Source organism: Notolepis coatsorum (assembly GCF_963971535.1).
Source record: "Notolepis coatsorum genome assembly, chromosome: 3".
NCBI lineage: Eukaryota > Metazoa > Chordata > Actinopteri > Aulopiformes > Paralepididae > Notolepis > Notolepis coatsorum.
This window is the reverse complement of record NC_140167.1, coordinates 31,773,930-31,801,920: the sequence shown is the minus strand read 5'-3', so window position 1 is coordinate 31,801,920 and position 27,991 is coordinate 31,773,930. Positions and strand designations below refer to the sequence as shown.

Here is a 27,991-nt window from a genome sequence, read left to right as displayed (position 1 = left end):
AGACAGCGAGATCGATTTCTTTGAGGGAGAATCAATGGCAAAGGTAAACTAAATTCAGCTTGGTCATGATTCACACGAGAGAGCGTGCAGTCGCTCCTCAGGAGAAAGCTTGTGTAGCAATTAAGGGACAAATGAATCCATCTGACGTCTTTTAATTGCGTGCATTCCTCAGCCGAGCGGGCCACCTCGACATGATTACACAGTCCGTCCCGCGCTAATTACAAGTTGAGGTGCATTTTATGGATCCAGCTCAATAAAGAAGAAAATAATAAACATTCACTTTGCCTACTAATCAATGAAGAGGTGGCCGTGGGGGGCGAGGAAGAGGAGGAGGCACCTTTACATAGCTGTGGAAATTATTTTGCATGCTTTTCGTCGAGAGTGTTAATTTCGGGTCAGGAGCGCGAGCGAGTGGTCAGGGCCGTCGTCGCACGGACCGCAGAAGATTAACGACCCTGTCGTCAGTTTGTTTGAACAGTGCTCACCCCCCTCCTTCCCTCCATCCCCCGACCGCCAAAACGGCAGAGGGATGAGACAAACTTTCTCCCTGTTTAAACCGCCAGCGCCGGGTCCACACAACTGAGCAGCGAGGCCCTGCGGCGCGCGGCCAAGGAAACCTCCGCGAGTCGCCCTCTTTTTCCAGCCGTAATTAATTCTAAGGAGTCTTTTGGAGAGTTTTGACTACTGTAATGGATCTGCAATCGACCCTAATGGATGCTCGACGTAAGGAGGCTTTGTTCAAACCTGCCGTCTCGCCACTTTGCTACTGGAAAGAATATTATGCTTAACTGTGCAGATTACACAAACAATGGTGGCCGACTAAATGAGTGGAGTGGAGGCTAGTGCAGGCCAATGCTCGTCCTCTCACCACCCCCCCGCCACCACCACCACCCCGTGCTTTATGGTGCTTTCACCGGCGAGACTAAACACATTAATCACTCGCTCCGAATGCTTGTTTTAGGAATGACACACAGGGAGAGTGTGGGAGCAAGTCTATGAGAGCGGGTTCAGGATACAAACCGACGCAGTAATGATGACAAGAGTGCGTGAAGGCCGACTCAGGGGGAGAGGGACAGAGAGACGTGACAGGGTGTGGGATAAATGAAGGAACGCGCCAGAGAGAAAGGAAGAAAAACTGAAGCAGAATTGAGAAAATGGATATACTGGGGAGAGGGAGATAAAGAGAAAGGGGAGAGATGGAGAGAGAAGGAGAAAGAGAGCAGAGGGGATCAGGGGATTGAGGAATGTGTGGCCAGAGTCCTGGATGTCATCTTTTATCGCTGCTCACACTCTAAGTGCACCACAGACGCGTTGGCTTAGGGAACTCTGGTCCGGATTCGTTTAAAAATTCGTCGAAAACCCAGACCTCATAAAACAAGCAAGACGTCAGCGCCCATTTGGAAAAGAATCTCTCCAGACGCCGAGAGCACTGAAAAATAGTGCCCTTGACGACATGTAGATAACAATCCGGTTTCAAATCGAACGGGTATGACATCACCATGGAATAAATATCACACACACACACACACAGATCCCATCCTCCTCTCCTATCAAACCCACTGACTGCTTCGCCACACCTGAGCACGGCTCACTTGGCCAGAGTCGCTCAGCTAACACGATTAAGAGCGATTTTCCTTTTGATCTCTGGCTTCCGCTCTTCATGCCGATTCACCTAACGGACGAGTCTCCCCCCCCCCCCCCCCCCCCCAAGAGCCCCTGCCGCCGATGCCCCACCTCCCTGTTCCGTCCAATCAAATTCTTCCGCTCAGGGGTAGCTCGACGCACGTGTACCGGCTGAAAAAAAAACCATGCCGGCCGGATTAAGGGATGTTTACAGAGGCATCACTATACATGTGTTCATTAGTTTATTACACACTGAGAGCTCAAGAGGCAGAAGCCTTGGTATGGTATATTCCAGTCATCTTCGTCCTTCCAGCTCACTCACTCGCATTATATAAAGCATAAAAGCGCCGTGTTGTTGGCATCAGGCTCGCCTTTGATCTCAGCGAGGAGCAATGTTGAGAGGATGCACTCCCCCTCTCCTGCCCAATTATCCACTCTGCTCTTTTCCACAACAAGAACCTATTTACTGCTACTGAGGGGAGAGGAAGAGAGATTTCAAAAAGAGCTTGCGGCCTGTTTTTCTCTTTTGGAATCCTCCCTCTCAGAATAGAGCACTGAAGATTCTAGATGCCAAACTCTTATCCTAAGATGCACGAGACCAACATTTACATAAAGTTCCCCACATGTACTGCAAATCTAACAGGACAGGGAATAATAATAATAATAATCAGTCTATATCTCATTGAGTTTAACGCGTGGATCTATGCTACATGTTTCACAAGGGTGTTTTTGAGTGTGCGCTCAATACACACAAGTCGGCTCCCATTTTATGCCTGTGCGACCGATCATATGTGACTCCTCTGCGTCCTCTGCGTCCCCCGAGGGAGTTTCGAACCCGGGTCGGCCGCACCGCGTAGCATAGACACTCACCTCCCTAAACTCACGCCACCTCAGGACATGCGGGTCACGGCACCAGTGTGACCGATCGTATGTGACTCCTCTGCGTTGTGTTAAATTTCGATGCCCCGAGGGATTTTCGAACCCGGGTCGGCCGCACCGCGGGCGACAGCATAGACCACTATACCAAGAGGTGAATTCACTTTTTGGTAACGTGTCTAAGTGAGTTAACTCGCAGTACCGCTTACTGCCACAGTCAATTCACAACACAGGTCCATCGTGACTGTGGATATTACTCACGGACCTCCGTTACACCTGCGTACACATTTTGGTCTGTTCTGATCGGTGATGGGAGGCGTACGGCCACTCACATGCGAATGATGTTCTTGACGCTGAAGTTTTCCAGCGGGGCCACGTCGGGGTCCTCCCCCTTGTCGTCCTGCAACACGATCTGTTGGAGGATCCGGTCCAGGAGCTGCCAGTGCTGCAGGCTTCCCCCTCCACGTTTATCTAGGCATAGACACACACATCATATATACATATAAGCACACATGCAAAACAAGTTGGTGCTCACACACCATGGTTATAATTAATTTAAAGGTGCCATAGATACAATTGTTATACACTTTTTTTAATAATAATAATACATCCAGAGCTTTTATAAAGGTGCATAATAAAAGTATTGCTTTTCACCCCCAAAATCTTTATTATTAATGAAATGTTGTTTACATGTTGCATGTATCCCCTCCTTACTTCCGATTTTCCCATGTAGAAGGCAAAATTATTGGATACATTACATGCTGGTGCTCTAGTGCGACATCTACAGTAAGTGGCTTGCATAAAAGTGAGTGATTGGTGTGAAGTAGCCAGTCGCTGAAAACAATGGGTGTGGTGTGTTCACTATGAAGAATGCGAACAAGTTACATAAAACAAATAGAACTGAAATACAATATAAATAGAATGAATAGAACAAACTGAACTGCCCAAAAAAGTAGTAACAAACCTTATTTGCCCCTAAAAGACATATTTCTAGTAGTAGATATCCCCCCTGAACAACCTAATCAACTCTTCCTGAAACATTAAAAAGGGGGCATTTCACCTATTTTTAACCTGAATGTTATCGCTCTGTTATGAGGAGGACACGTGATGAATCAAACGTGAAACGTATCCATGTTCTGTGTCTCGAGAGCCCGGCCACATCATCCCACCGAGAAACTCCGCCAGGCAGAGAACAGACCTCTAGTGAACTGCAGACACTATTTCCCGTTTCTTGGGCCTGCAACAGCTAAAAATAACAGCCACCGGGTATAGATGCAGCCGAGCTCACGAGAATGCGGCGGTAAATCTTATGTTCCAATTATCACACGTCCTCCTCACAACAGAGCGATAGGATTCAGGTTAAAGATCGGCGGCCTGTCCCTTTAAATCCTCTTTGAGGTTGCTCACAGGGCATCTGCAGGCAGTGCTGGAGGATGGACAGGAGGTATGGGTAGGCCTCTGTGTGGTTCAGCTTCTTCTTCACCAGCTCAAACATGGCGCTGGCACTTTTTGTGTCCACGTGGCTCTGTGAGAGAGTACAGGAGGATAGAGTCAAACGACCTGCTGCATGACTGCTCTCGCGTTTATCTGGATTGTTACAAACTTGACTATAACAGAAACACGTTATCATACTATTTGGTGGGCGGTTTTATCCAAAGTGCCTTACAAGTAGCATGAATGCATGACCCCAGTACGATTGGGACCCTTAACCCTGGCAGTGTTAGTGCCATGCTCTACCCATTGAGCTGCACAGGGAATGGAACCCCTAACCTTGGCAGTGTTAGTGCCATGCTCTACCCATTGAGCTTCACAGGGAATGGAACCCCTAACCCTGGCAGATCATTGAGCTGCACAGAACCACAAAATGAATTGTTGGAATGGAAAGGGCTGACGGTCTACTCACCATATCAAACCTCTTGGCCAACTCAGAGTCGTCCTCGTTCCGCACCATCTCAAAGAAATCCAAATGCCTGAAGAGTCGACACAGTCACAATAAGAATTAGCTGCTCGAAGTATCTCGTTACCAGATGTTCTTAGTTCAGAATTTCATTGATTGATTGAATTGATTGATTGAAAAGTTTATTAACAGATTGCAGAATGGGTACAGTACAGTACATCTCAATACATACAATTGTTAAGGGGATGCAGACCAGAGAAAGACTTTCGTCTTGTTTCCACCAGGGTCCCCCATTTTCAATTCATCATAACATATATGACATACATGACATACAGATAGACAGTACTGCTACATCTATACATTTATGACATATCAGATTTGCAAATACAGTACTGTTTGTGATACAAAAGTGTCCAGAAAAGGAGTGTATATACATTTGGCGTAGAAACTGTACATTGGAGGAGGTTGGTGGGGTGGGGTTGGGTGGGTTGGGTGAGGGCTGTACATTGGAGGTGGGGGGGGGGGGGGGGTTGGGTAGGGGACACACACACATTTTACACTGTACATTGGAATGTTGACAAAGCCTTACTTGGTCATTTACTGTACAATTAGGTTAGGACATTTGTAGGGGCCAGTTTCGAATTGCAGTCTCACGTAGGTGTTTTTTGAGAGTGTTTTTGAAGGTGGGTAGTGATTCACATTCCTTTACAGCTTTAGGCAGGGCGTTCCACATTGATGTGGCATAATTGCGAAACGTGTTTAGTCCCTTGTTTGAGCCGAATCTGGGTTTTACATGATTTGTGGAGCTCCCTCTGGTGTTGTGATCGTGGTATTCACTGACCTTTGGGAAGTATTTTGACATGTACATGGGTACCTTGGTCGCGTAGTGTATCTTGTAGACCAGGCCCATTGCAAGTTGCTGTACTCTGTCGTCTACTCTAAGCCATCCTAGGTTGTCAAAGTGGGCAGGGGTGAGGTGGGTTCTAGGAGTCAGGTCAAGTAGTAGTCTGACTAGCTTGTTTTGAGATGTTTGTAATTTGTTTTTTAGTGCCTTTGAGGTGCTTTGGTACCATGAGGTGCAAGCATAGTCGTAGTACCCTTGAATGAGTGCTCCTGCTAGAGTATTCAGGGTATTCTTGTTTACCAGAGAGGAGATCCGGTACAAGAATCGCGTTCGTTGGTTGACTTTTTTTATTACATTGGATGCCATTTTGTCACAGGAAAGATTAGCCTCTAGGATGGAGCCCAGGTAGGTAATTTCATCTTTCCTTGTGACAATATTGTCACCCACTGTAACCGAGAAGCCGTCAGTCTTGCTGAGTTTGTTATTTGAACCGAAGAGAATGGACTCTGTTTTGCCCATGTGTAATGATAGTTTGTTGTCGGCGAGCCATATGCAGATTTTGCCTAGTTCCGAGCTGAGGGCTTTTTCAACCTGTAACTTGTTCTTGTCAGAGACCAGCAGGGCTGAGTCGTCCGCAAACAGGAACAAGTTGCAGTCACAAGCTGACGACATGTCATTTGCATAAATTAGGAATAGTAGCGGTCCTAGTATGCTTCCTTGTGGAACACCACAGCTCACTGTGAGGGGGGGGGATAGGGTACCGTTTACTTCCACCATCTGTTCCCTCCCCTCCAGGTAGGATTGTATCCAGCTCACTGATAAACTATCAAAACCAATTGCTTTTAGCTTGTCAATCAGAATGGTGTGATTGACAGTGTCGAAGGCCTTTTGTAGGTCCAGCATGACCATGCCGCAGTGTTTGCCCGCGTCCACCTCTTGTTTGATGTGGTCGTTCAAGTAGAGAAGGCATGTGTCAGTGGAGTGGGATGTTCTGAAGCCAGATTGGAATTCGTAGATTAGATTTTTTTCCGCGAGGTATTTTTCGATCTGTTCGTATACTATTTTTTCCATGACTTTCGAGATGGATGTAAGGATAGAAACAGGGCGGTAGTTACCCGGGTCTAATTTGCTGCCCTTTTTGTGCAGGGGTGTTACTCTCGCAATTTTGAAGTCCTTGGGGACGTGTCCCTGTTTTATGGAGAGGTTTATTATGTGTGTGATGACTGGGGTGATGGCTGCTGCTGAGTCTCTGAGGAATTTGGAGGGGATGTTGTCATGGCCAGTGGCCTTGTTTGGTTGGAGGGCGCTCAGTTTTTTGAGTACCTCATCTGTAGTTACTATTTCCAGTTTGAAGTCGTCTTTGTGGACGCCTAGGTTCATGTAGTATGCTACTATGTGTTCTACCCCATACTGCCCTGAGTGGGAGGGTAGTTTGTTTACCAGTGTTGTGGCTATGTTTGTGAAGAAAGTGTTTAAGTAATTGGCTACATCCAGCTTGTCTGTGATGAGCGTGTTGTCCGTCTTTATGTTTATGTTTGAGAACCTGGTTTTGAGTTTTTTACTGCAGCCTAGTTGATTGTTGAGTAATTTCCAAAGTTCACGTGGTTTATTTTTGTTTTCCTCGGTTTTGTCATTGATGAAATTTTTTTTTGCAGTTTTGATCATGGAGTTTACGTCATTTCTTAGTCTGTTTCTTTCTAGTTTGAGTTCAGTCACGTGGTCTTGGAGTTCACTGCTCGTGCTTTTGGTAAGCTTTGACTGACTTTTACGAAACTCAGAGCATTTTTTGTCTCTGGCTTTCATAGCGGTCAGTATTTCTGTGTGCATCCATGGCTCAGCGCGATTTTTTACCCTGGTGGTTCTTAGGGGGGCCATTTTGTTTAGTATTGATGAAAATTTGGTTTTGAAGCCAAGCCAAGTTTCTTCAACCAGTGTACCATTGAGTTCATCTGACCAGTCCAGACTCTCCAGTTCAAGGTTAAAGGCCTCGCTAGAGTAGGTTTTGAGGTCTCTAGATGTGACTGTTTTGTGACAGCCAGCCTTTAGTTTTAGCTTTTTGCGGGTACAGAATATCATGTAATGATCACTTAACCCGCATGCTATAACCCCTTTACTGGAGATCTTGGACTTGTCAGAGGTCAGTATGAGGTCAATGGTAGTCTGAGTTGATTCACATATCCTTGTGGGTTGGGTGATTAGTTGGCTGAGGCCGTGCAGATCACAAAACCTATTGAAGGATTTGAAGACGGGTGCATTTTTTGTTGCATATCCGTGTTCCAATCCCCAATAAGAATTTTTTCCGCATCCTCAGCTCCAGCTAAGCACACATCCAGAGTATCATAAAAACCAGTCTGTTCTGGTGGTCTATAGATTGTGCCTATTAGTACTGATTTTGCCCTTTCAAATAAGATTTCAATCCATACAGTTTCAATCTCGTCATGGTTAAGGTCAGTACGGTTGCTGAATTTGGTATCTTTGTGTATATACACACAGACACCACCTCCATACTGGTTCCTATCCCTCCTGATGATTGAATAGTCCTCGATTTCTATCTCTGGATCCTGAACAGATGAGTCAAGTTTTGTTTCTGTGAAACATAATATATTTGCCTTACCGTTTAGAAACAAATGTCTGATTTCAGCCAATTTCGGTTTCAAGCTGTTTATGTTTAAGTGAAATATGTGAAGTCCATTTGAGTTTGTTATTTCATTAATGTCGTCTAGTTCAAATTGTTTTTCCACTGTGGTGTGTGGTTGATCTTGAATGCAGATGATCTTACATTGAGAGTATTACATTCAGGCCATCATCTATTTTGTTTTGTTTTGTTTCCCATCCCTCCAAACGGTGTACATCTCATTTTGAAAAAAAGAATGTATCAACTTATAGATGCATTGTGTACGATTATCAATTACTGTGGAAAAAGAAAAAAAGTCACTGCAGAGGCTATGGTATATTCTCATTAGCCGGGTGCTCCTTTGGGTCCCGCCCTCACCTGTCTAGAGTGGCGTTCTCGTGCTCCCGGAGCTTGTCAATCACCGGCTGGATGCCCAACATCAGGAACTCGTACCTGAGGTGGAGGCGGAACTCCAGGTTGTCCTGGGAAAATGGGCAAAGGGCATTGAGATGCACACGTGAAACACACAGCTATCCTGGTTAAGGTCAGAGTAAAAAAACAAAAACAATATTGTGAATGTTACCATGGAAACGGAACACAAAACCCATCAGTACATGGAAAATTCAGCCACAGAAATAGAATAATGTATAGAACAGACATTCCAATGCTCACACATCGCATCAATGCTCTAAGCTGTGATAAACATGGAACAAGAAACAATCAAACCACGCAGAGCTGCATCTGTCTCTCCATGACAAGCAACTGGCGAGAAGCGCTAATGGACCACTGGTCACCTGCCTTTGATCTCTGAGCACTTCACATTTTCACTTCGTAGCAGACGTCGACTACTCTGTTACTATATATTGGTTTCCTGATGCAACAGAGTTACGGCTGGATGTTCTGGGGGGCGATGATGTCGTCAAGCCTGCACTCCCTCAAACAGTTACAGAATAGAGGCTAATCAACTAATTACGAAGAGACCCCCTAGCTAAATGAACATTATTTGAAGATGACTTCCGATGACAAAAGCAGTTCATTTTCAGACTCGCAGGTCACTTTATTCAACGGTCACCACCCGCTAATCCTCAGCTCACTGAGGACAGTATCCATGGCAACAAGTGTCACCAGGTCTCCCCAGCGAGGTAGATGCTCAGATCTAATTTCCCATCTATTCATTACTCTGTATCCAGCAGCCTTTTTGCCAGGTCTGTTCCGACAGTGTATACAGTTAACCCTTTGCCTACCACACTACAGAATGTTAACCTTTCACTACCACACTACACTGTTAACCGTCTGTAGTGTGGCAGTGAAAGGGTTAACCTTCTGTAGCGTGGTTGTGAAAGGGTTAACCCTTTGTCGCGTGGCAGTGAAAGGGTTAACCTTCTGTACTGTTGCAGTGAAAGGGTTAACCCCTTGGTAGTGAAAGGGTTAAAGGAACCGCGTCTCTCTACCTCCCCAGCTCCGGCGTTGAGCACGGCGTTGATGAAGGACATGATGGCCGTCTTCAGGTTGACCTCGTCCCTGTAGCGACCTGTACTCTTGTCCAGCTCGTTCAGCAGTGTCTACGAGATGGAAAGACAGGGAGTTATGAAACACATCACTGGTGTGTAGAGACACAGCAGCTCAGACAGTTACAGCACATACAGTAACGACATCGGTCTACAAGGACCCGACAGGACAGTGTAACATACAGTAACGACATCGGTCTACAAGGACCCGACAGGACAGTGTGAGCCACCGGCGGTAGACTATACACATCACTCCACGACACGTGTAAACAGAAGTACAATAAACCTGTTCCGAGATGTTTTGAAGGGCCTGTGGTTGTGTAGGCATTCCACAGCATTCGGGAGTGCCAATGTACACTACTTCTTACCGTCATTGGCAAATGCATGTACACAAAACTCAATTCTTAGTCTTTTGGATAATTAACACATTGCTCATCTCAAAACTCAAAATGGACTTTGGTGGTTATTTGTGTGAAGGATTTAAATACATGCAGTTAAAGTGCCTTATTATTGAGTAGCTAAAGGGTTATAAGTAAAGGAACACGCTGCCAGACACACTGCACTTTCAACTACAGCTGTGATTGTACTCCATGCCATAAAACATGAATGTAAATCATATTGAATGTTTACATGTAGTGTGATATGTACAGTATATAGTCTACAAATCAATTGCATGTCATACTGTCCTTGAGTCCGACTGCCTGGGGGGACAACACTGTCCTGGAGTCTGCTGGTCCGGGCCATGAGACTGTGGTACCGTTTGCGGGACGGCAACAGTTTGTGGTTGGGATGGCAGGGGTCCTTAACAAATGTGCCTGATTCTGATTCTACTGAGGGGCGTCGAATTAAAGCTGCATTCAGAAAGTCTTTATCAAATCATTAACTCAGAACGTTGTGGTTTTGTCTGAGCAAAGAAAACAAGGTCACACAGAGGGAACCGCGCCTCCTATCCCTCCCTCACTCCCTCCCTCCCTCTCTCTCTACCACCCACTTCCATGACCATAGACACATCTTCGAGTCTTAACATAACATAAACCAACATTAAAAAGGGCCATAAGTTCTGAATCACTCAGTGCCTTGTGTTGTTAGCTTACCCTGAAGTGGCGTGATTTACACCCCCCTCCCCCCCCCCCCCGGGGACGTGCAAGACCTGGACTTGTTGACACAGCCCAGCTAGCCGCTATCCTCCCCACACCCTCACACTTCCCGCAGCCTCCCCTCCGCACTCCATGATTCTGCATGTCCTCGCGTGGCTTTTTGATAAGGTTAACACAACACACCGGCCCCATCTCCAACGAGCCTCGTCTCCACCTTGAAAAGGGCCATGGCTGTGATTTATGTCCTCGAGTGCTTCAGTATCACCCTCAAATAGGTGTGCCTGCCCTTTTCCTCTAAGTCAGTCCGTTAAAGTGTCACCATAAGGATGATGTAGTCCGGTGTTGACTTGACCTTCTCTCTCTCGCCCAAAGTCCAAGTACGAGCGTGTGCCCACAAGTCTATGCGTTATCCCAACGGTGAGAGCAGGGCAGCGGCGGCGTTACTAGTTGAACTACATTTCTCAGTAGCGTGGTGGTAGCATCACTGTTATCTGAATCAAATAGCTAGCGAAGCTCTTTTATTGACCAAGTAGTGCGGTTGCGTGTGGTAGCATGCGTGATGCTGCGGCCGGGAAATAATATGGTAACACTGTGCATTTTGCCTGCGTTGAATGAAATTAGCTGTAATCCTGAGTGTGTAGATAGTAATGAGCTGGGCAAGTGTACAAATCAAGACCACACTTTTGTTATGTGGAGGATTGTTTTCTCTTTTTTTGTTGCCAAATTGGTTTTGGAGCAGTGACAGCAGAGAGGACGTCTTATTATGTAACAAACAATTGAATTGCCTATCTGCTTGACTGACATAGCACTGATCACTGAAATAGCATCGCCTTGGAATTAAGTTAATATTTGCCTACAGTTTTGGCAAAAATGTATAAGAAATTATAAAAAAATTAAAATTATTATTGGTATATGTCTGTCAATAAAACGAGCAGTTAGTAAAGTATGAATTAGTAAAGTGACTAAAGTATGATCTGATGATGAGTAAAAAGGGGTGGGATTAAATAAGTGTATACTTCTTCCCACTCTTTTCAAATATGTATTTTGACTTTAGTGTATATACATTTATTATTTGAATGGCTTAAGGCTATATCTGTACTTGTTGTTTGTTTGTTGTTGTTGCATATTTGAAATAAACTTCAATCAAATCAAATAAAAAAATTGGTTCGCTTTGATGCAACTACTTTTGCCATGTTGCTGTAGCTTAGCTTGCTACTGGGGGGTAGGGGTAGCGTCAGTGTAGTGAAGCTTAACTGCAGAGTAACTGGTATCTTAGCTCACTACACTTTCCAAGTAGCTTGCCATTCGTGACATATTCGAGCATATTTTTACTCTCAGCGTGGGAATATATTCCGTCTTGAAGCCTGTGTGGCCCGTGTCCTTAACAGTGTCTCTGGGAGGATCTGTGTGTCCTCAGGCACAGGACAATATATGTCTGTTTTGACGTTCTTTAACCAGCAGCTAATAAATTCTAATCTTTTGGACGGTAAGTGCATCAACACAACATTTACTGTCTTAAGCGATGACCTCCCACCCACTCACCCTCACCCAGCATTTTTTAAAGTTGTATGGATGGTTTCACCTTTGACAACATAAACATTTTAAATCAACCCAAATGTCGCAGCGTTTGATAATATATATATAGCGGACAGGAAATGAACTTCCGAGCTAGCAATGCAATTCTACGGAAGCCCTAAGAGGCCATATATTCATACATTTTATTTACTCCGTTTTCCCGTGATAACGAGTTAATTAAATTTGTTTTCTCGTGATAACGGGATAATTTTCTCGAGGTCTCAAGAAAACAAAACGATCTAGTCTAGTATATATTAAATCACTGCAGGAAACATCATTCAGTGTCGCAACTCAGTGCATCACAGTCACGAAAGGGGCTAAGGAGCAGGAGGATATAGATCACTGTGTCACATATCTAGAATTTTTTATTTTTATTGTTAGACTAGAAGTCTTTATTTGTCATGCAGTTTTAACACACACGCGAGATGGGCGACCCACAGGAACACACACACACATGCACTGAGTCGCCGATGAAATGACTCTCTGCACTTTTCCCATCCCATTGTCCTTCCCCCCATGGGCAGCCGGGAGCAGATAGGGCGTCAACGTGAGCCGCGCCCCGGGGACCAATCCAAGTGCTCCTGTCCGTCTTCGTCAAGGACGCCACAGCGTTAGCGATCTGTTGTGCATGTTTTTCCATTGGGTTTATCTTATCGGGGGGGAAACCCTTGCGAGCACGGGGAGAACATGCAAACTCCACACAGAAAGGCCTGGGAGATACCCCACCTGAGTACCTGGCATCATGGAAACCTGGTCCCCAAGCGGGAATCAAACCCTGGACCTTCTTGCTGTGAGGCGACAGTGTTAACCACTACACCACCGTGCCACTCTTCAATAAAGGCCTGACACAGGCTGAAATAGCTTTATGCCTTGCTGTTAGATAATATACACATTAGTGTGCGTGCAGCGTCATCTAAGAAGACTGTTAGCAAAGGCTTCAGCTTTAAGAAGACGGTTAGCAAAGGCTTCAGCTTTACCGGCGGAGCAATCAAAGTGAGCTCTCAAAGAGCACCTACGGGAGGCTGCAACTCGAAACTGGACCCCGTAAATGTCCAAACCAATGTACAGTTTCCTCCCCCTCGTATGTATATATTTTCTGTTAGGATCTCTGTTTAACAGTACTGTATTTGCATATCTTGTATGTCACAAATGTAACAGTACTGTGTATACCTGTATGTCATGTACCCACCTGAAATAAATTAATCCGTTATCACGAGAAAACGATCTTTGTTATGTCGAGATAACGAAATAATAAGTCGTTATCATGAGAAAACTGACTTTATTATCGCAAGATAACAAAATAATAAGTCGTTATCACGGGAAAACTGAGTAAATAAAATGTATGAATGTATGGCCTCTTTTAGGGCTTCCGTACAATTCCACTAAAACGTCTATAAATAAAGTTGGAAGGCCAAACCTACTAAACTGGATTGGGGGCAAGGCCAAAAGATGTCATTGAGTATTGGGGTGTTTTGTGGATATATCCTTTGCAGTCAGCCCCAGACAATCTAGTCTACAAAAAAGGGTTTACTAGAACAAGGCAGGTCTCTCTCTCCTAGAACAGAGATGCTCTTGCTCTCCCTCTCCTAGAACAGAGATGCTCTTGCTCTCTCTCTCCTAGAACAGAGATGCTCTTGCTCTCCCTCTCTCTCTCTCTCTCTCACCTGGAAGCGAGTCCTCTCGGCGGCGTACTTCTGGTAGTGCGCCATGGCCTGGAGCACCTTCTTGTGTCCGTCGGGCACCAGACACACGGCCCCCAGAATCTCCAGCACCGCCACTTTGGTCTTGATGTTCTCCGTGCGCAGGCTCTGGGAGATGGTGTTGATGCTCTGCGGGTGGGCGAGCACGTGTGCGCGCCCCTGCGAGTTGTTCATCAGCGCCTTGATGCAGCCGATGACTGAGGTGTGCACGCGGCTCTCTGATGTCTCGTAGTCCATGCTGCGCAGGAAGTTGAGCAGGCAGGTGAGGCCGTCCAGCTCGATGAAGCGCGTGACGAACCTGGAGGGGTGGAGAAAGGAGCAGCGACTCAGTCAAGACGGAATGAGAAGTACGGCGGTGTGGAATAAGATAAGATATTCCTTTATTGATCCCCTTGGGGGAAATTCAGACATCTTAGCAGATTAGGGGAGGGTACAGGTAGTATACATGATACAGGTCATAGCATTATAGTACAGTGGAGAAGTACAAATAAAAATAGGCAGTGTAAACAATATAACAATATATTACATACATTGCTGCGCTGGCTATGATACTGTAAGGCCCTTGTCACATTCAACTCATCCCAGCTGACCGCAAAACATCAACAGTTTGTAATATCTTGCCTCAAGTGTTTTACAAGGCATCAACCACATAGGAAATCAAGGACATGTGAGACATCTAAGGAAAAATCGACATCTTGTCAATGCACTGTTGTTGCATGTTAAATAAAATCATATCAGTAAATTATGTGTTTGCATTATAATGCAATTATAATATAGTCATAAATTAGTTAGCACCGCATACTTCCTTATGAACACCCCTTCAAGTAAAGCTCTGTTGTAGGAGCACCACTCACATCTTCTCTACCCTATTCATCTGTCGTCACTGACGCTGACAGCTTTCATTAGCTGAAGTAATTAAGAGCGCGTGGCAAGTCATTAAGTTCTCAAGTCTCTGAACCCAGCTGTAAACACAGGGGGGTGGGTGGTCTCCCACCCTCAAAGAATCCTGATAGGGCTCATAAATTATTTCAAACAAATGTGAGCTTGTCGAGGAAATGGGGGGGGGGGGGGGGGAGTCATTGGACATTGGACCGAAATTATTGAGATGTTACTACATCGCTTCGCTTTGATTTCTTACATGTTATCCCATACCATTGTGGAATTCCTTTCAAGGCCTTTTGTTAACACCCCCTGTGCCCTCCTTTCCTCGCCCCTCACCTGGTCATCCCTCCCCCTGTACCCTCCTTTCCTCGCCCCTCACCTGGTCATCCCTCCCCCTGTACCCTCCTTTCCTCGCCCCTCACCTGGTCATCCCTCCCCCTGTACCCTCCTTTCCTTGCCCCTCACCTGGTCATCCCTCCCCCTGTACCCTCCTTTCCTCGCCCCTCACCTGGTCATCCCTCCCCCCTGTACCCTCCTTTCCTCGCCCCTCACCTGGTCATCCCTCCCCCTGTACCCTCCTTTCCTCGCCCCTCACCTGGTCATCCCTCCCCCTGTACCTCCTTTCCTCGCTCCTCACCTGGTCATCCCTCCCCCTGTACCTCCTTTCCTCTCCCCTCACCTGGTCATCCCTCCCCCTGTACCTCCTTTCCTTGCCCCTCACCTGGTCATCCCTCCCCCTGTACCCTCCTTTCCTTGCCCCTCACCTGGTCATCCCTCCCCCTGTACCCTCCTTTCCTCGCCCCTCACCTGGTCATCCCTCCCCCACCCCTTTCCTCCCAGGTAGCTTAAAAGACAATCTCACAGAATGAGAGGGGCGCTTGACCCATTCTCCTAGCCAGAGAAAGTAAAGTCCTCTACTGAACTCCTAACCTAAATTGCAATAGATAACAAATGTATTGTTAAAGGATTTGACCATGAGCATGATTAACCTCTTCCGGTTCCACCACACCAGTATTGGTACCTGTGCATCTCAAGAGGAGGGAAGGCCGAGAAGGAGCCCAAAGTGAGAGAATACTCAACGGAACAAAAAAGAGGTTTAGAAACCAGCGTGAATCCGCCCATAGTCCGCGCACACACCCTCACGAAACACTTGACCTATAAGCCAAGTTTCAGCTTCCTAGGATGAAGTATGTATGTATGTATACTAGGGCTGTCGCGGTATGACATTTTCTCACCGCGGTTGTGTGTGTGGCTAATCACTGCGGGATGCGGTGGTACCGCACTTCTATTAAAAAAAAAAGAAATTTTTTTTTTTTTTAATTATTATTATCTTTTTTTTTTATACCTGTATATATTTTTTTATTATTAAGACATGCAAGTTTACCCGCAATCGTGATTAGAAAAAAATTCTAAGGTTGTAGGACTATAGGAAACTATTTTAAACATGTTTGATCATCTATCCATTTGTCCCTCAACATTCTGAAATGTGATAACAGTAGATTAGGGTGTTGCCTGCTCCTTTAAGAGCGATGCGTTGTGGGATATATGCCCTTCTCCTTACTTAAAACGAACGTTATTTGAGCGAACATTTAACGCTAATATAACACTATTTTAACGTTAGTGAATGTGAATGCACATACATAGCTAGTTAAATATCACAACTTGTGTCATCATTGTTCATCATTGGGGGAAACTAAATGCATCGCAGTCACGAAAGGGACTAAGTGCTGCCTCTCTCCGCCACACTCTGGACCACACCAACGTAGCTAGCATATACAGTAGCTAACTGGACCACACCAACGTAGCTAGCATATACAATAGCTAACTGGACCACGCCAACGTAGCTAGCATATACAGTAGCTAACTGGACCACGCCAACGTAGCTAGCATATACAGTAGCTAACTGGACCACGCCAACGTAGCTAGCATATACAGTAGTTAACTGGACCACGTCAACGTAGCTAGCATATACAGTAGCTAACTGGACCACGCCAACGTAGCTAGCATATACAGTAGCTAACTGGACCACGCCAACGTAGCTAGCATATACAGTAGCTAACTGGACTAGTTATAACAAGCACGTTACATGACCGGCACTTCGGCCCTAGAGTGTACTCCCCTGTACTCTACTGCGGTTCAGATTAATACAGGAAAAGGTATACATTGGGGGCTCGAGTCCGGGATATGAAAATAAATCCTGATTTCATCTGTGAGTTGTAAACTGTATGGAAACGTTAAGTTAGCTCATGCTACTGGAAAACGGACGCCTCGTCATTAAATTAAGTTTAAAATGATCACGCCCCTTTTATTTTACCCGCGGTTGTCGCGGTTGTCTGTTCTACATCCCGCGGGTCACTTGACACTTGATTGCGGTGATGCGGTTATCGCGACAGCCCTAATGTATACACACACTAAATCAACCTTCCTCAACAATGCAGCACTGTGAGAACACAAGCAATATCTCAACGCGCAATATGCTTCTTGTTTAGAAGTGCAGATGCTGTAGGGACACTGTTGTGGACCGACCAACCAACCAACAGACGGACAGAGTGAGCTATAGAGCTGCTGGTTGCAGCTGAAAAGAGAGAAAAGCCAGAAGGAAGAGAAAGGGCCACAGTGTCGACGGTTTGAGAAGACGGATAAAGCCGATAAAGGAGGAATAAACGAGAGGTAGAGGACGAACGAGGAGTCTGCTGCCCAACGTAACAGATACAGTGCATTGTTTAGACACCGTCAGGTCCAAGTTCCATCCCCCCAGCCCTCCACCCCCAGCCCTCCCACCATATTCTTGGCTCTGACAGGCATGGAAAAAAAGAAAATACACGTTCGAGGCTTAGCCAGGCAGCGAAAAATATGTAAATTATCCAATTATTATCCTATACATCTCGGGGGCCAGGGTTCCTTCCCTTGCTAACCCACGATCCATCCCAGATTTCCATGAGACGCTCGCGCACATGCACACACACTTCACCTGGTATGGCCGGTGAATCTCACAAACACATATAATCTGCTGATCTCCAGCAGAGCATAGATGAGATCATCGAGCGCGCTCAGTATGTATGCGCGCGCACACACACACACACACACACACACACACACACACAACACACTAAATCACCCCTTCCCCGGCAGTACAGCGCAGTGGGAACACATGCGATCTCTCGATGCGCAATATGCTTCTTGTTTAGGAGTGCAGATGCTATTCTTTTTTTTTTGCCACACAGCAGAGTTCTTCTCCACTTATCACTTGGAAGACAGTTCAAGAATAAATCTGGCTCTATCAGATGTGACTCGATTCAGATGTAAGACAGGCCTCGGAAAGAACCGCGCGGGAGCAGCGGCTCCAGGTGTTTAAGTTACACACGTCGTATGGCCGGTGGAGGAGCCATATTGATGGCCTTGACTCGCGGGGCTATTGGGGGGGGGGGGGGGGGGGATTAAAGGCACATTGCATGATTTCAGCCGTTAACAGTGCCCTCTGTTGAAAAGCCGTCACCCCCACTACTGGCTTAATTTATGTAGTGAAGATTTTTCTTTTCAGTCTCAAACGTACTGTCCGAGCCTTTCGTCACATGGAGTGAGTAACAGTCAAGTGGAGTCGAGTTTATTTGTACAGCCCTTAATCAAATGTCTCCCAAGGGCCTCACAGGGCCCACATTACAAACAGGCCACGGCGCTCCCCGAGCTCGGACCCTCGGTGCAGACGAAGGAAATCTCCCACAGACAAACAAATGACGGGGGGGGGGGGGAACCTCAGGAGGGTATTTAGAAGAGGGGTACCCTCGACTAGGACGGTCAGGCATGCTGCGGGTGCAGCCATGGGAAAATGATGATTAACAATAACAACGGGGAGAAGTATAGTGAGTCTAATGAGTGAACGGGGCATCGGCGGCCTTCGCCGAGTTTGAAACCCAGGGATAATCGGCTAAACGGGACTTTTGTATGGCGCTCGAGGCTGGGGAAAGGTTTGTGTACACGGGTGACGTTTGTGAACGATGGGAGTAAAAAGTAAAAAGCGTTGTAATTACCCACAGTTTCGTTGGTCAAATAAAAAATCTGGATTGTAGCTTTAAGGCGAGCGTCTTAATGATAAATGTATGGAAGAGATGGAGGTTGTTCTTGGAGCTCGGGTTCAAACGGGCGGACTAGAGTTGAGGCTTAGTTTGCCGTCTGGATGTCACGCTCGGCTGCTCTGCTGACAGCTCAGCAGGAACACATACACACACACACACACGCAGAAGCACACATACACACACACATGTACACTCCCACAAGCACCCAGATGTGCGCAACCACAAATGTGCATGTTCACACACACACACACACACCTACACACACACACACACACACACACACACACACACACGTATGATCCTCAAAGGCCATTCAACGATGACTAATCTCTCGTATTGAAAACAATGGTAAGCTGCCATCGAACTGTTCTTTACCTTTGTCCCTCCTTTCCCCCTCTCTCTCTCTCTCTCTCTCTCTTCCATCCCTCATCTCTTATTTGTCATCTCTGAAATCACTTTCCAAGGTACTGTAGGACATCTAGAAAGATTCCAAGATACAATTTGCTTACATTCACTAGTGTTTCAAATCCAAATAAATCTAAATAAATAATAAGATATTGTTATTGGGATATTGTTGTATGTCAGATGAGATGTTTAATTTATAAGATATGACTGGATTCTAATATCAGATGTGGAGTAATTCTTCATGGGGGAAATTCTGCCATTTACCCCACTACAGTATATTTTCAACATCCCTCTTTTTCTCTCTCTCTCTCGCTCCCGTACCTCTCTCTCTCTTTCATTCTCACTTGCTTTCTCTCTCTCTCCCTTCATCTCACTATCACTCTGCCCCTCATCTCGTCTCTCTCCGGTGGGCACGTGAATCCAATCCATCCCCTCATGTCCTCTATTGCCTCTCGTCTCTCTCTCTCCCTCTCTCCCTCTCTCCCCCGTTGTCTCGCCGTCGTGCACGCCTCAGCCACGTGGCCTGCAGGCATGTTTTTGGAACGGCCGCCGCATACTTTAAAACCCGCTGGGGTTTCACGTTCAAGACGGAGAGTCGGAGCTAGACGACCGCTGCATACAATATGAAGCTCGGCACGGAGCAGAAAAAACACACACACTGTTCTTTAGAAAGAAAAAATAAGTGGAGGAATAGAATGGAATGAATGGAGCCAAACGACTGCAGTGAGCACAGTGAGCACAGACTCGGGGCCAACAGAAGTCAAAGGTCACACTTACAGTATACATCAGACCAGAAATACATCAGTCACACTGGATTTTGATCACGTCATGCCTCTTTTGTGTGGGGAAAATAACTCTGGGAATAAACAGGGATTAGATGGTGTTTGTTCATAAACAACTTTAGGACAAAAACACACAGATATAAATCACGCTGAAGACCACCGTTGTCCAGAAATAGTCATTGGCTCTAACGGCCCGTTTCGACCACCTCTGGCCGCTTTCAATTCAGAGGAGCGTGTGCAGCCACGAGGTGCACGCAAGGTACTGCAGACGCTCCTCTACATTGGAAATGAATTGAATGCAGCCGTGCCGCTAGACTTGGCCGGAGGTGGTCGGAACGAGCCTTTCGTTTTAGGTCACTTATTGATTCATAAGCGTAATATTAAATGTCAAGGTAGGGAAATGAGGAACTATCCTGCAGCTAACTGGGAAATAGGCATGTCTGAAAACTGATCAAACCTAATTAGAATGACTTTCCAACACCGTGGCCCAGTGATTAGGGAGATTTATACTGTAACTGAAAGGGCACAGGTTCAATCGCCGTGATGGACAATGTGTCACTCTCCCCGTTGAAGTGTCCTTGAGCAAGATACTGATCTAGGATCTATTCCAGGGGTGATGCAAATGGTACACTCGGCACGTGCATCTAAGACTAGTAAGAAAGAAATGCCCAGTTACACAGTTACAACAACAACAATAATAACAACTTCATTTTAAAATCATCTAAGTCTGTCACAGTACATTTAAAAACATTTCCATCAAGGTTCTTGATCTAAATAGTGACTTAAACAGTGCCGGTGTCTGCTCTGCATATGATGGGCAGTGAGGAGAATTATTCTGAATACCGAAGACCTCTCTTCAACCAATGAGATTTGTGGAGGGCTTAGCTGTGCAGTCAAAACATCCCACCTCCCTGAACTGCAGATGACCCCTGGACAGCAGGAGGGTGGCTGGCAGTTCACCCTCTCCTCCAAGTTTAACTACACTCATGAAGCAACATACACACACATGCAGAAGCACAGACACACAATAATCTCCCTCTTCCTATTACCACATACGGTATCACACACACACACACACACACACACACACACACACACACACACACACACACACACACACACACACACACACACACACACACACACACACACACACACACACACACACACACACACACACACACACACACACACACACACACACACACACACACACACACACACACACACACACACACACACCTCCTCCAGACGGTGAGCCAAAGGCATGCAGGTTGTTTTAAAGTGCAGGTGGTAGAAGTCATACGATAGGGTCACAGCTCTGGCTCAATATAAATCTGCTCTGTGGGGTGAGACACTCAAAACACACGTAAAAATCACAATCCCAACTCCCTGCCGAGCTGCACATGTACTCCATCTCATATGAGTATAGTAGATGGTATAACATTACATGGTGAGAAGGGCATTGTATAGTATAGATTTATGGCTGTTCACCTATAGGTTTATGGTGCATGGGAGGTAGGTTTGTGTGTGTGCAACTGATTTGGTCCCAAGTGAGTCTTGTGTCCAAAATGGCTCTCTGTGCCTTGTGGTTGGAGACAGAACCACACGCACACACCGATGTGTGAGCAACAACTTATTGATTGAAAATTGTATTAACAGATTGCAGAATGGGTACAATACAGTACAGCTCAATACACACAATTGTTAAAGGGATGCAGACCAGAGAAATACTTTTGTCTCGTTTACAGGGTCATTGCGCACACACACACACACACACACACACACAATAAGTAGAAGATAATAAAATAGACATGATAAAATAGACATGTTAAAAGTCCTGAGATAAATGCAATACAATGTTAGCTATGAATTAAAGGCACTGGGTCCTATGTACACTACTACACAATATACAGTTTTTACTCTATTTCCCTATGCTATACTTGCTTTACTACTACTATTACTAACTATACTATACAAGAACCACAACAGTTCTTTCCTTAAAGTGACCTTTTTCCCCCCTCCTTCCTTTAAAGTGTCCTTTTCTTGTGTGTTTAAAGTGACCTGTGGTGCGTTTGTGTGTGAGAGAGTGCAGAATGTGTGTTGTGTGTGTATGTGTGTGTCCATGTGTGCTTGTGTGTGGAGAGATGAGTGTTCAATGTTCTGATGGCCTGGGGGAAGAAGCTGAGCCTTAGTCTCTGTTTTTGCTGCGTGTATACGGAGGCACTTGCCTGACCGCAGCAGCTTGAACAGGCTGTTGTTGGGGTGGTGAGGGTCTTTCATTATTCTGCAGGCTCTGGATTTGCACCTCCTGTTGTACAAGTCCTGCAGGGGTGGTAGTGCAATACCCGTAGTACATTGTACCATCGGACAATGAGGAAAGCATCTCTGTGTGTGTGTGTTTATGTGCATGCAAAGTGGGATGTCAGTGTGTGTGTGTCTGAGATTACAGAAGTCCAGTGCATTATGGGAGGCTAGGAGTGGGGGGTGGCGGTGGGGGGTTTGAGGTGGGGAGCTCTACTATGGAAGCTTCTAACCTCCTCCCCTCTCTCCCCCTCTTACTCCCGGCCTCCATCGCTTTAATCACCGTTCCAACATAAACCTCCCTCGTCGCCGACCCTCCTCTCTCCCGCTTCTCTTCTCGTTTTCCCCCCCAAGACGTTAAATACCACGGTCCGATCAGCGTGAGTAACGGACTCTGGGAGAGAAGCGAAAACATTAGTTTGGTCCAGAACCCTTTAAAGGTGCGATATTCAGCTCCCCTCCGGCGCCAACGCATTTGGTAATATGTGAAAACAGATATGAAGTTCACTTTCCGTCTGAGCGGAACCTTTGAAACATCCGACAGGCACAATGTTTTGAAGGATAATATTTGAATGTGGTGGGGGAGATTCTATTGACCCGGGGGCCCGTTTCTGCGGAGTGTGTGTGTGTGTGTGGGGGGGGGGGGGGTACGTTGTTCTGGAGGGGTACATATTCATCCTGGAACGACTCTGCAGAAGTTAATGTCTAAAGGCCGGCACCGGCAGGACTGATGCTGTATTGATATAACACTCTGGCTTGCGCTATTGTAGCCGTGGCCTTTGAAGCACCTGCACTTACATTTGGCATTCTCCTGTTTGTTAATGACGCCTATTTTATTGTACGATTTTTATTTTGTTAATGTTTATTATTATTTTTTGCTTACAAAAGATGCCATTGGTTAATATAACGGTTATAAATGATCAAGTGCTATCGGTCGCTGTCCAACTAAGAAAAAAAAAAATCACACCTCGATGGGATTTCACAATCCCATATTCAAATCATCCCCCGCTGTACTAACAGGACCTTTCCATTTTGCCCGATCCCTAGAATATTTCCACGTAAATATAATGTTGCTATACCATTTGGATCTTAAGGTTTAAGCAGAGTGATTTTTTGGCACTTGCTGAATTGAAAAGCAATTCCACCAACCCTGGTCGCGCAGGTATTAAAGTGTCAGAACCTGCATGGATATGTAGCTACAGGTTTGCAGTGCACTCTGGTCCAGCAACGCTCCCGCTTCCTGATCGCCTCCGCCTCCCATTTCCTCTCTTCCTGTCGCCGTCCCCATCCCACTGCACTGCTGAGGTGACAGTGACAGGAAGTAGGGCTGGGCGGTAGATCAACCTTTTAAGGTATATCGAGATATTTTCAAACAGGAAATAGTGTAGGATGAGATCATACCGTTTATATCGACATGTTTTGATTAGGTTAAAATAAATTTCTTCTGTAAAGATATGCCAGTGTTTGCGTCTCTCCCCTCCTCTCCCCTCCCCTCCCCTCCCCTCTCACACTCTCAGCGCAACCCCACCCCGACTCACTCACAAGTTCTCTGCAACGTGCAGCCGGAGGGAGACGTCGCGGTCCAAACAGCAATTGAGTACCTCAGACGAAGAACCATATAAGTCAACGTTTTAGGTTTTCAGAGGAACAATGTTTTCAAACTTTCACTCATAGTTAAAGACAGTTGAGGTAGAGTAGTTTCTTCTTCATACATGATGCCAGTTCAACGCTTGACAGCAGTAGATCAACGTTAACGGCCCGACCTGCTGTCGACCGTTAATGAGTCATACGGGCTTCTAACAATCTTAACGTTAGTAACTTCGTCTCTCCGCGTTCGTCTGTGCTTTCGATCCACCAAGCCGAGACAGAGAGAACATTATAGATATAGTGGATTCGCGGGATGGATATAGTGGATGCTGAAACTCCACCACAATGTAGTCCGTAATCTCGTCACGTGGGGCGCTTGAATGTCACAAAAAGGTCAACATGCTTGGGTAAACACTGAACAGTGTGGTTAACACATCGGTAGGCGCCTACAAGCGACTATAAATTCTTGGACATTTTGAAAGCTAAATTGAGTAGCAGCGCTTGCGTTTGAACCCTTTAATTTTGACTACACTGCTGTAGCAGGTCGTGTTTGTTCACAGGGCCTCTGGGGCTCATTCAGGCTCTGCGAGTTGTGAAACCCAGTGGTTATGTTATGTATAAGACATGGCTCAAAGCGCAGATGTGAGATGTCAAGCTCCATTCGACGATATGTAAACAAAGCAACAACTGTTGGCAGAGAGCGAAGAGGAGACGAGTTGGCAAATTACTTTGACTTGAAGGGAGAGTTCAGCCAATTTTCAAAATGGCTTCCTCATCTCAGTTTACAGCTGTGACATACGTGCATACGAGACATACGAGAATGTGTTCGAAAATGAATTCCTTGGGATGGAAGAAGTCCTCTTAACATCTATAGAAAATAGATTTCTTTAATGGTCGGTAAGCGGAAAAATGCCAGCATATTGACCCAGGAAGCACAGATGGTCCGCCTGCTGTCCTCTCGCTCTACTGGAAATCAACATAGCAAACGACTCATCAGATACCGTCGTCACACATGAGCCTCTTACACCAGAGACCGAAGTGGAAACAAAGTTTGGAATAATGAAGACAAATCAAAGGTATTTTTCAGCAACTTGAGGGACCATTGAGAGGGTGGCGTGGAAGGTTTTTAGACGAGAAGCAGAACATCTATGTCTAACTTGCTTGCTCGCTCGCGGTTAGCCACTCTGCCCCTAGTGCCGGTTCGCAAGCAATGCAATTTGTGTAAGACCAGTTAGCTTGGCTGTCTATGGCTCTTTTCTGTCCCTTGTTAATGATAACAGTATTACTAGCTGTATTCAAGCAGGGCTCCCTCCCTCCATACATTGTCCAGACCTACAGTAGTGTTTTGGTTGGTGTTGCTTTCCAGCGTTAAGTCTATATGCTGATGTTTTAGTCTATATGGTATTTGGCTTGGGAAATATGACATATCACTTTAGCTGACGAGGATTCATCTCAACACTCTTCCTGAATCTTTAGCGCAAGACAAACTATTCAAGACCTGGAAGTTCACAGACAGACGGTGGAGGCAACCATGCAAGGTGCTAACCTGCTCATCGGTCAGTTAAGGGGTTACGTGTCTTGCTCAAGCACACTTCGACACACTGCCCGGGAGGAGCCGGAATCGAACCGGCGGGTTAATAAGATGTTCAGCCCTAAAAAACACACGTCACACACATACTGTGACAAGACGGTAGCCGTGTGCCTTTCAACCCCTCATACCCAACGTTCACATGGGGAGAAGAGACATCGGTGGGAGTCTTGCTGACAAATGTGCTACTGTTGTGCTCTGCTTGGCACCCCTCATGCCCACCATGTGCTTGGGTTCTGTGGCCCCTCCAGATGGGGCGGAGGGCACAAGGGCCCCTCTTTACTCCAGAACACAGCTGTGTGTTTGGCCGGCGAGAGCAGGGCGAGGGAGGAAGGCCGTTTCAGGCCACACTCCAGAAGCAGGAGTAAATCACGGTTCATTACAGAGTAGAGAGTAGAGTACACACACACACACACCACACACACCACACACACACACAAATCTCTTGCAAAACGATGGTATAAATAGAAAGACATAGCAATAGGGCTACTGTCTCTCTGCCTACACTTACTTAATATCTGAACAGAAGGAGATCTGTTCACCCTTTAACAAACATTTCGCTGATGCTGGTCACGTTTGATAATAATTACATGATGGGACCCCCTGTTGATGATCACGGTCATGTTTACTAGTGCTGTTTTTTAAGCATTGCAATCCATTGATAATTGTATTATTTTTGCTCCATTAATTACAGAGGAAATAACACTCTTTGTCAACAGGCATAGTTCCTAGTACCTGGAAACAGCTCATGTACAGTACATATACACAAGGTGGAGATGGAAGTGACCTAAATAACTATAGACCGATCTTCAAACTGTCCTGTCTAGCTAAGATCCTGGCACCATTGGTAAATAACCAACTTAAAGCATTTCTCTCAAATCATTGATTGATTGAAAATTGTATGAACAGATTGCAGAATTTGTACAATACAGTACGGCTCAATACACACAATTGTTAAGGGGATGCAGACCAGAGAAAGACTTTCGTCTTGTTTACATCAGGGTCCCCCATTTTCAATTCATCATAGTGTATTAGTGTATCATAGTGTACATTCTGTATTAAGCCCACACCAATCTGGTTTCAGAGCAAATCATAGCACGATCTCAGCCACTACTTTAGTCGTTAATGATACAGGATCCGCCCTAGATAAAAGAAAACATTGTGCTGCCCTATTTGTAGGTATTTCTGTCAAAAGCATTCGATACAGTTGATCATTCTCTGCCGAACAGACTACACAGCGTTGGTTTTGATGCAAATGCTTACAGTTGGTTTCAGAGTTATATGTCTGACAGGTGTGTGAAAACTGGGAAAGCCCCAGAGTTCTTACAAAAGGCCATTCCCACATTCTTTGTCCTATTTATTCAACGTGTAATCGTCTAAGCTGATTTTTCTTTTCCTTATTTTGTGTTTTTATCCGTTTTTAATATGCTGTAATCTTGACAGCGTTATACTTTTTTTTTAATGAATGACTGAATGAATTAATAACAAGTCATGCATGTATGCAAAAGGACAGAGAAAAAGCACAAATGATGACCCACAAACACACACCCCTGGCAGTCTAAGGACAGTCTAATCATACTGCAGAAGCTCACACTCACACAAAATACGACTTAGTACACATAGATACTTACACATAAAATGTAATTTAATGGAACAAACTGTGCAGTGGAGTGTGTAATTGCCCCCCCCCCCTTTTACTGTACATATTCACCTGTACACACACACTTTTGCCACTTGATACACTAAACCACACAACCCTGTGTACACAGCTGGCCAGCCTCAAGCACAAACTCAGCTGGCTTCCCTCTTTTCTCCCTCCTTTTGTCACCAAAACGAGGCTCGTGGGGGACATCAAAACTACTGTCCTCACAGTCTCCGCAAACCCCCTAACTCTTCCACCCACACCTGCTACAGTACTCAGATTAGCACTATAACACTGCACCAGGGACAGCTGTGCATTAATGAGCTAGCGATAGCACTATACCTTTAACAGCCCGACAGCAGGTGCATGGTGAATGGCATTGATTGAGTCATTAAGGTAACCTTCGAGGTGGTAAATTAAGGATGCCTTCTAATCAAGCGCCGCAAGGGAGGAGGATGTGCGTAGGTCCCTGGTTATACATTGCCAGTTATGAGTCCTCAACGGCTGTTATTATTCAATAATTATTTCAATACATTTTTGGTGAAAGATTATACTCATAGCGGACAACATTGTCACCTTTCTTCTATTTTTTTCTCTTGTTATTTCCCCTGGCCCCCTAATTCACATCAACAACCCACATGACAACACAGAAAAGAATAGTACATTCAACCACAATCCCACACAAGCACACACGCACACACACACACACACAACCCAGACGTGACCCAGACACTTTTGGCTTTTTGTCATTCCACACTTAAGGTCTGTCACGTCTTTGCCTCCCGAATGAACACTCAAAAACCCCTGTCTCGGAGCAGACCACTACATCATACAGCTGGCACGGGCTGGTGGACCACTCCAATGTACCCGCTGACGAGTGAAAGGGGGGGGGTTAGTGGATACAAACAACCGGTCTAATGTCCTTGACTATTTTTGTTGTTTGGTTGAGCCAGCTCTTACAGCAGCTGACAGAGAAGAGAGTGCCGTCTTCACA

General features: G+C 45.7%; 1 protein-coding gene across 2 annotated transcripts in view; it reads right to left on the bottom strand.

The window, feature by feature from the left end:
• Positions 1 to 27,991, bottom strand: part of daam2 (dishevelled associated activator of morphogenesis 2) — a 109,476-nt gene that overhangs the window by 33,025 nt on the left and 48,460 nt on the right. For both annotated transcript variants that reach the window (XM_084310212.1, XM_084310213.1), the window contains exons 5-10: positions 13,699 to 14,032; positions 9,306 to 9,416; positions 8,233 to 8,336; positions 4,403 to 4,469; positions 3,907 to 4,024; positions 2,832 to 2,970 (exon numbers count right to left, since the gene is read on the bottom strand). In XM_084310212.1, the coding sequence (XP_084166338.1) occupies positions 2,832 to 2,970; positions 3,907 to 4,024; positions 4,403 to 4,469; positions 8,233 to 8,336; positions 9,306 to 9,416; positions 13,699 to 14,032 (873 nt within the window). The remainder of the gene's footprint in view (positions 1 to 2,831; positions 2,971 to 3,906; positions 4,025 to 4,402; positions 4,470 to 8,232; positions 8,337 to 9,305; positions 9,417 to 13,698; positions 14,033 to 27,991) is intronic.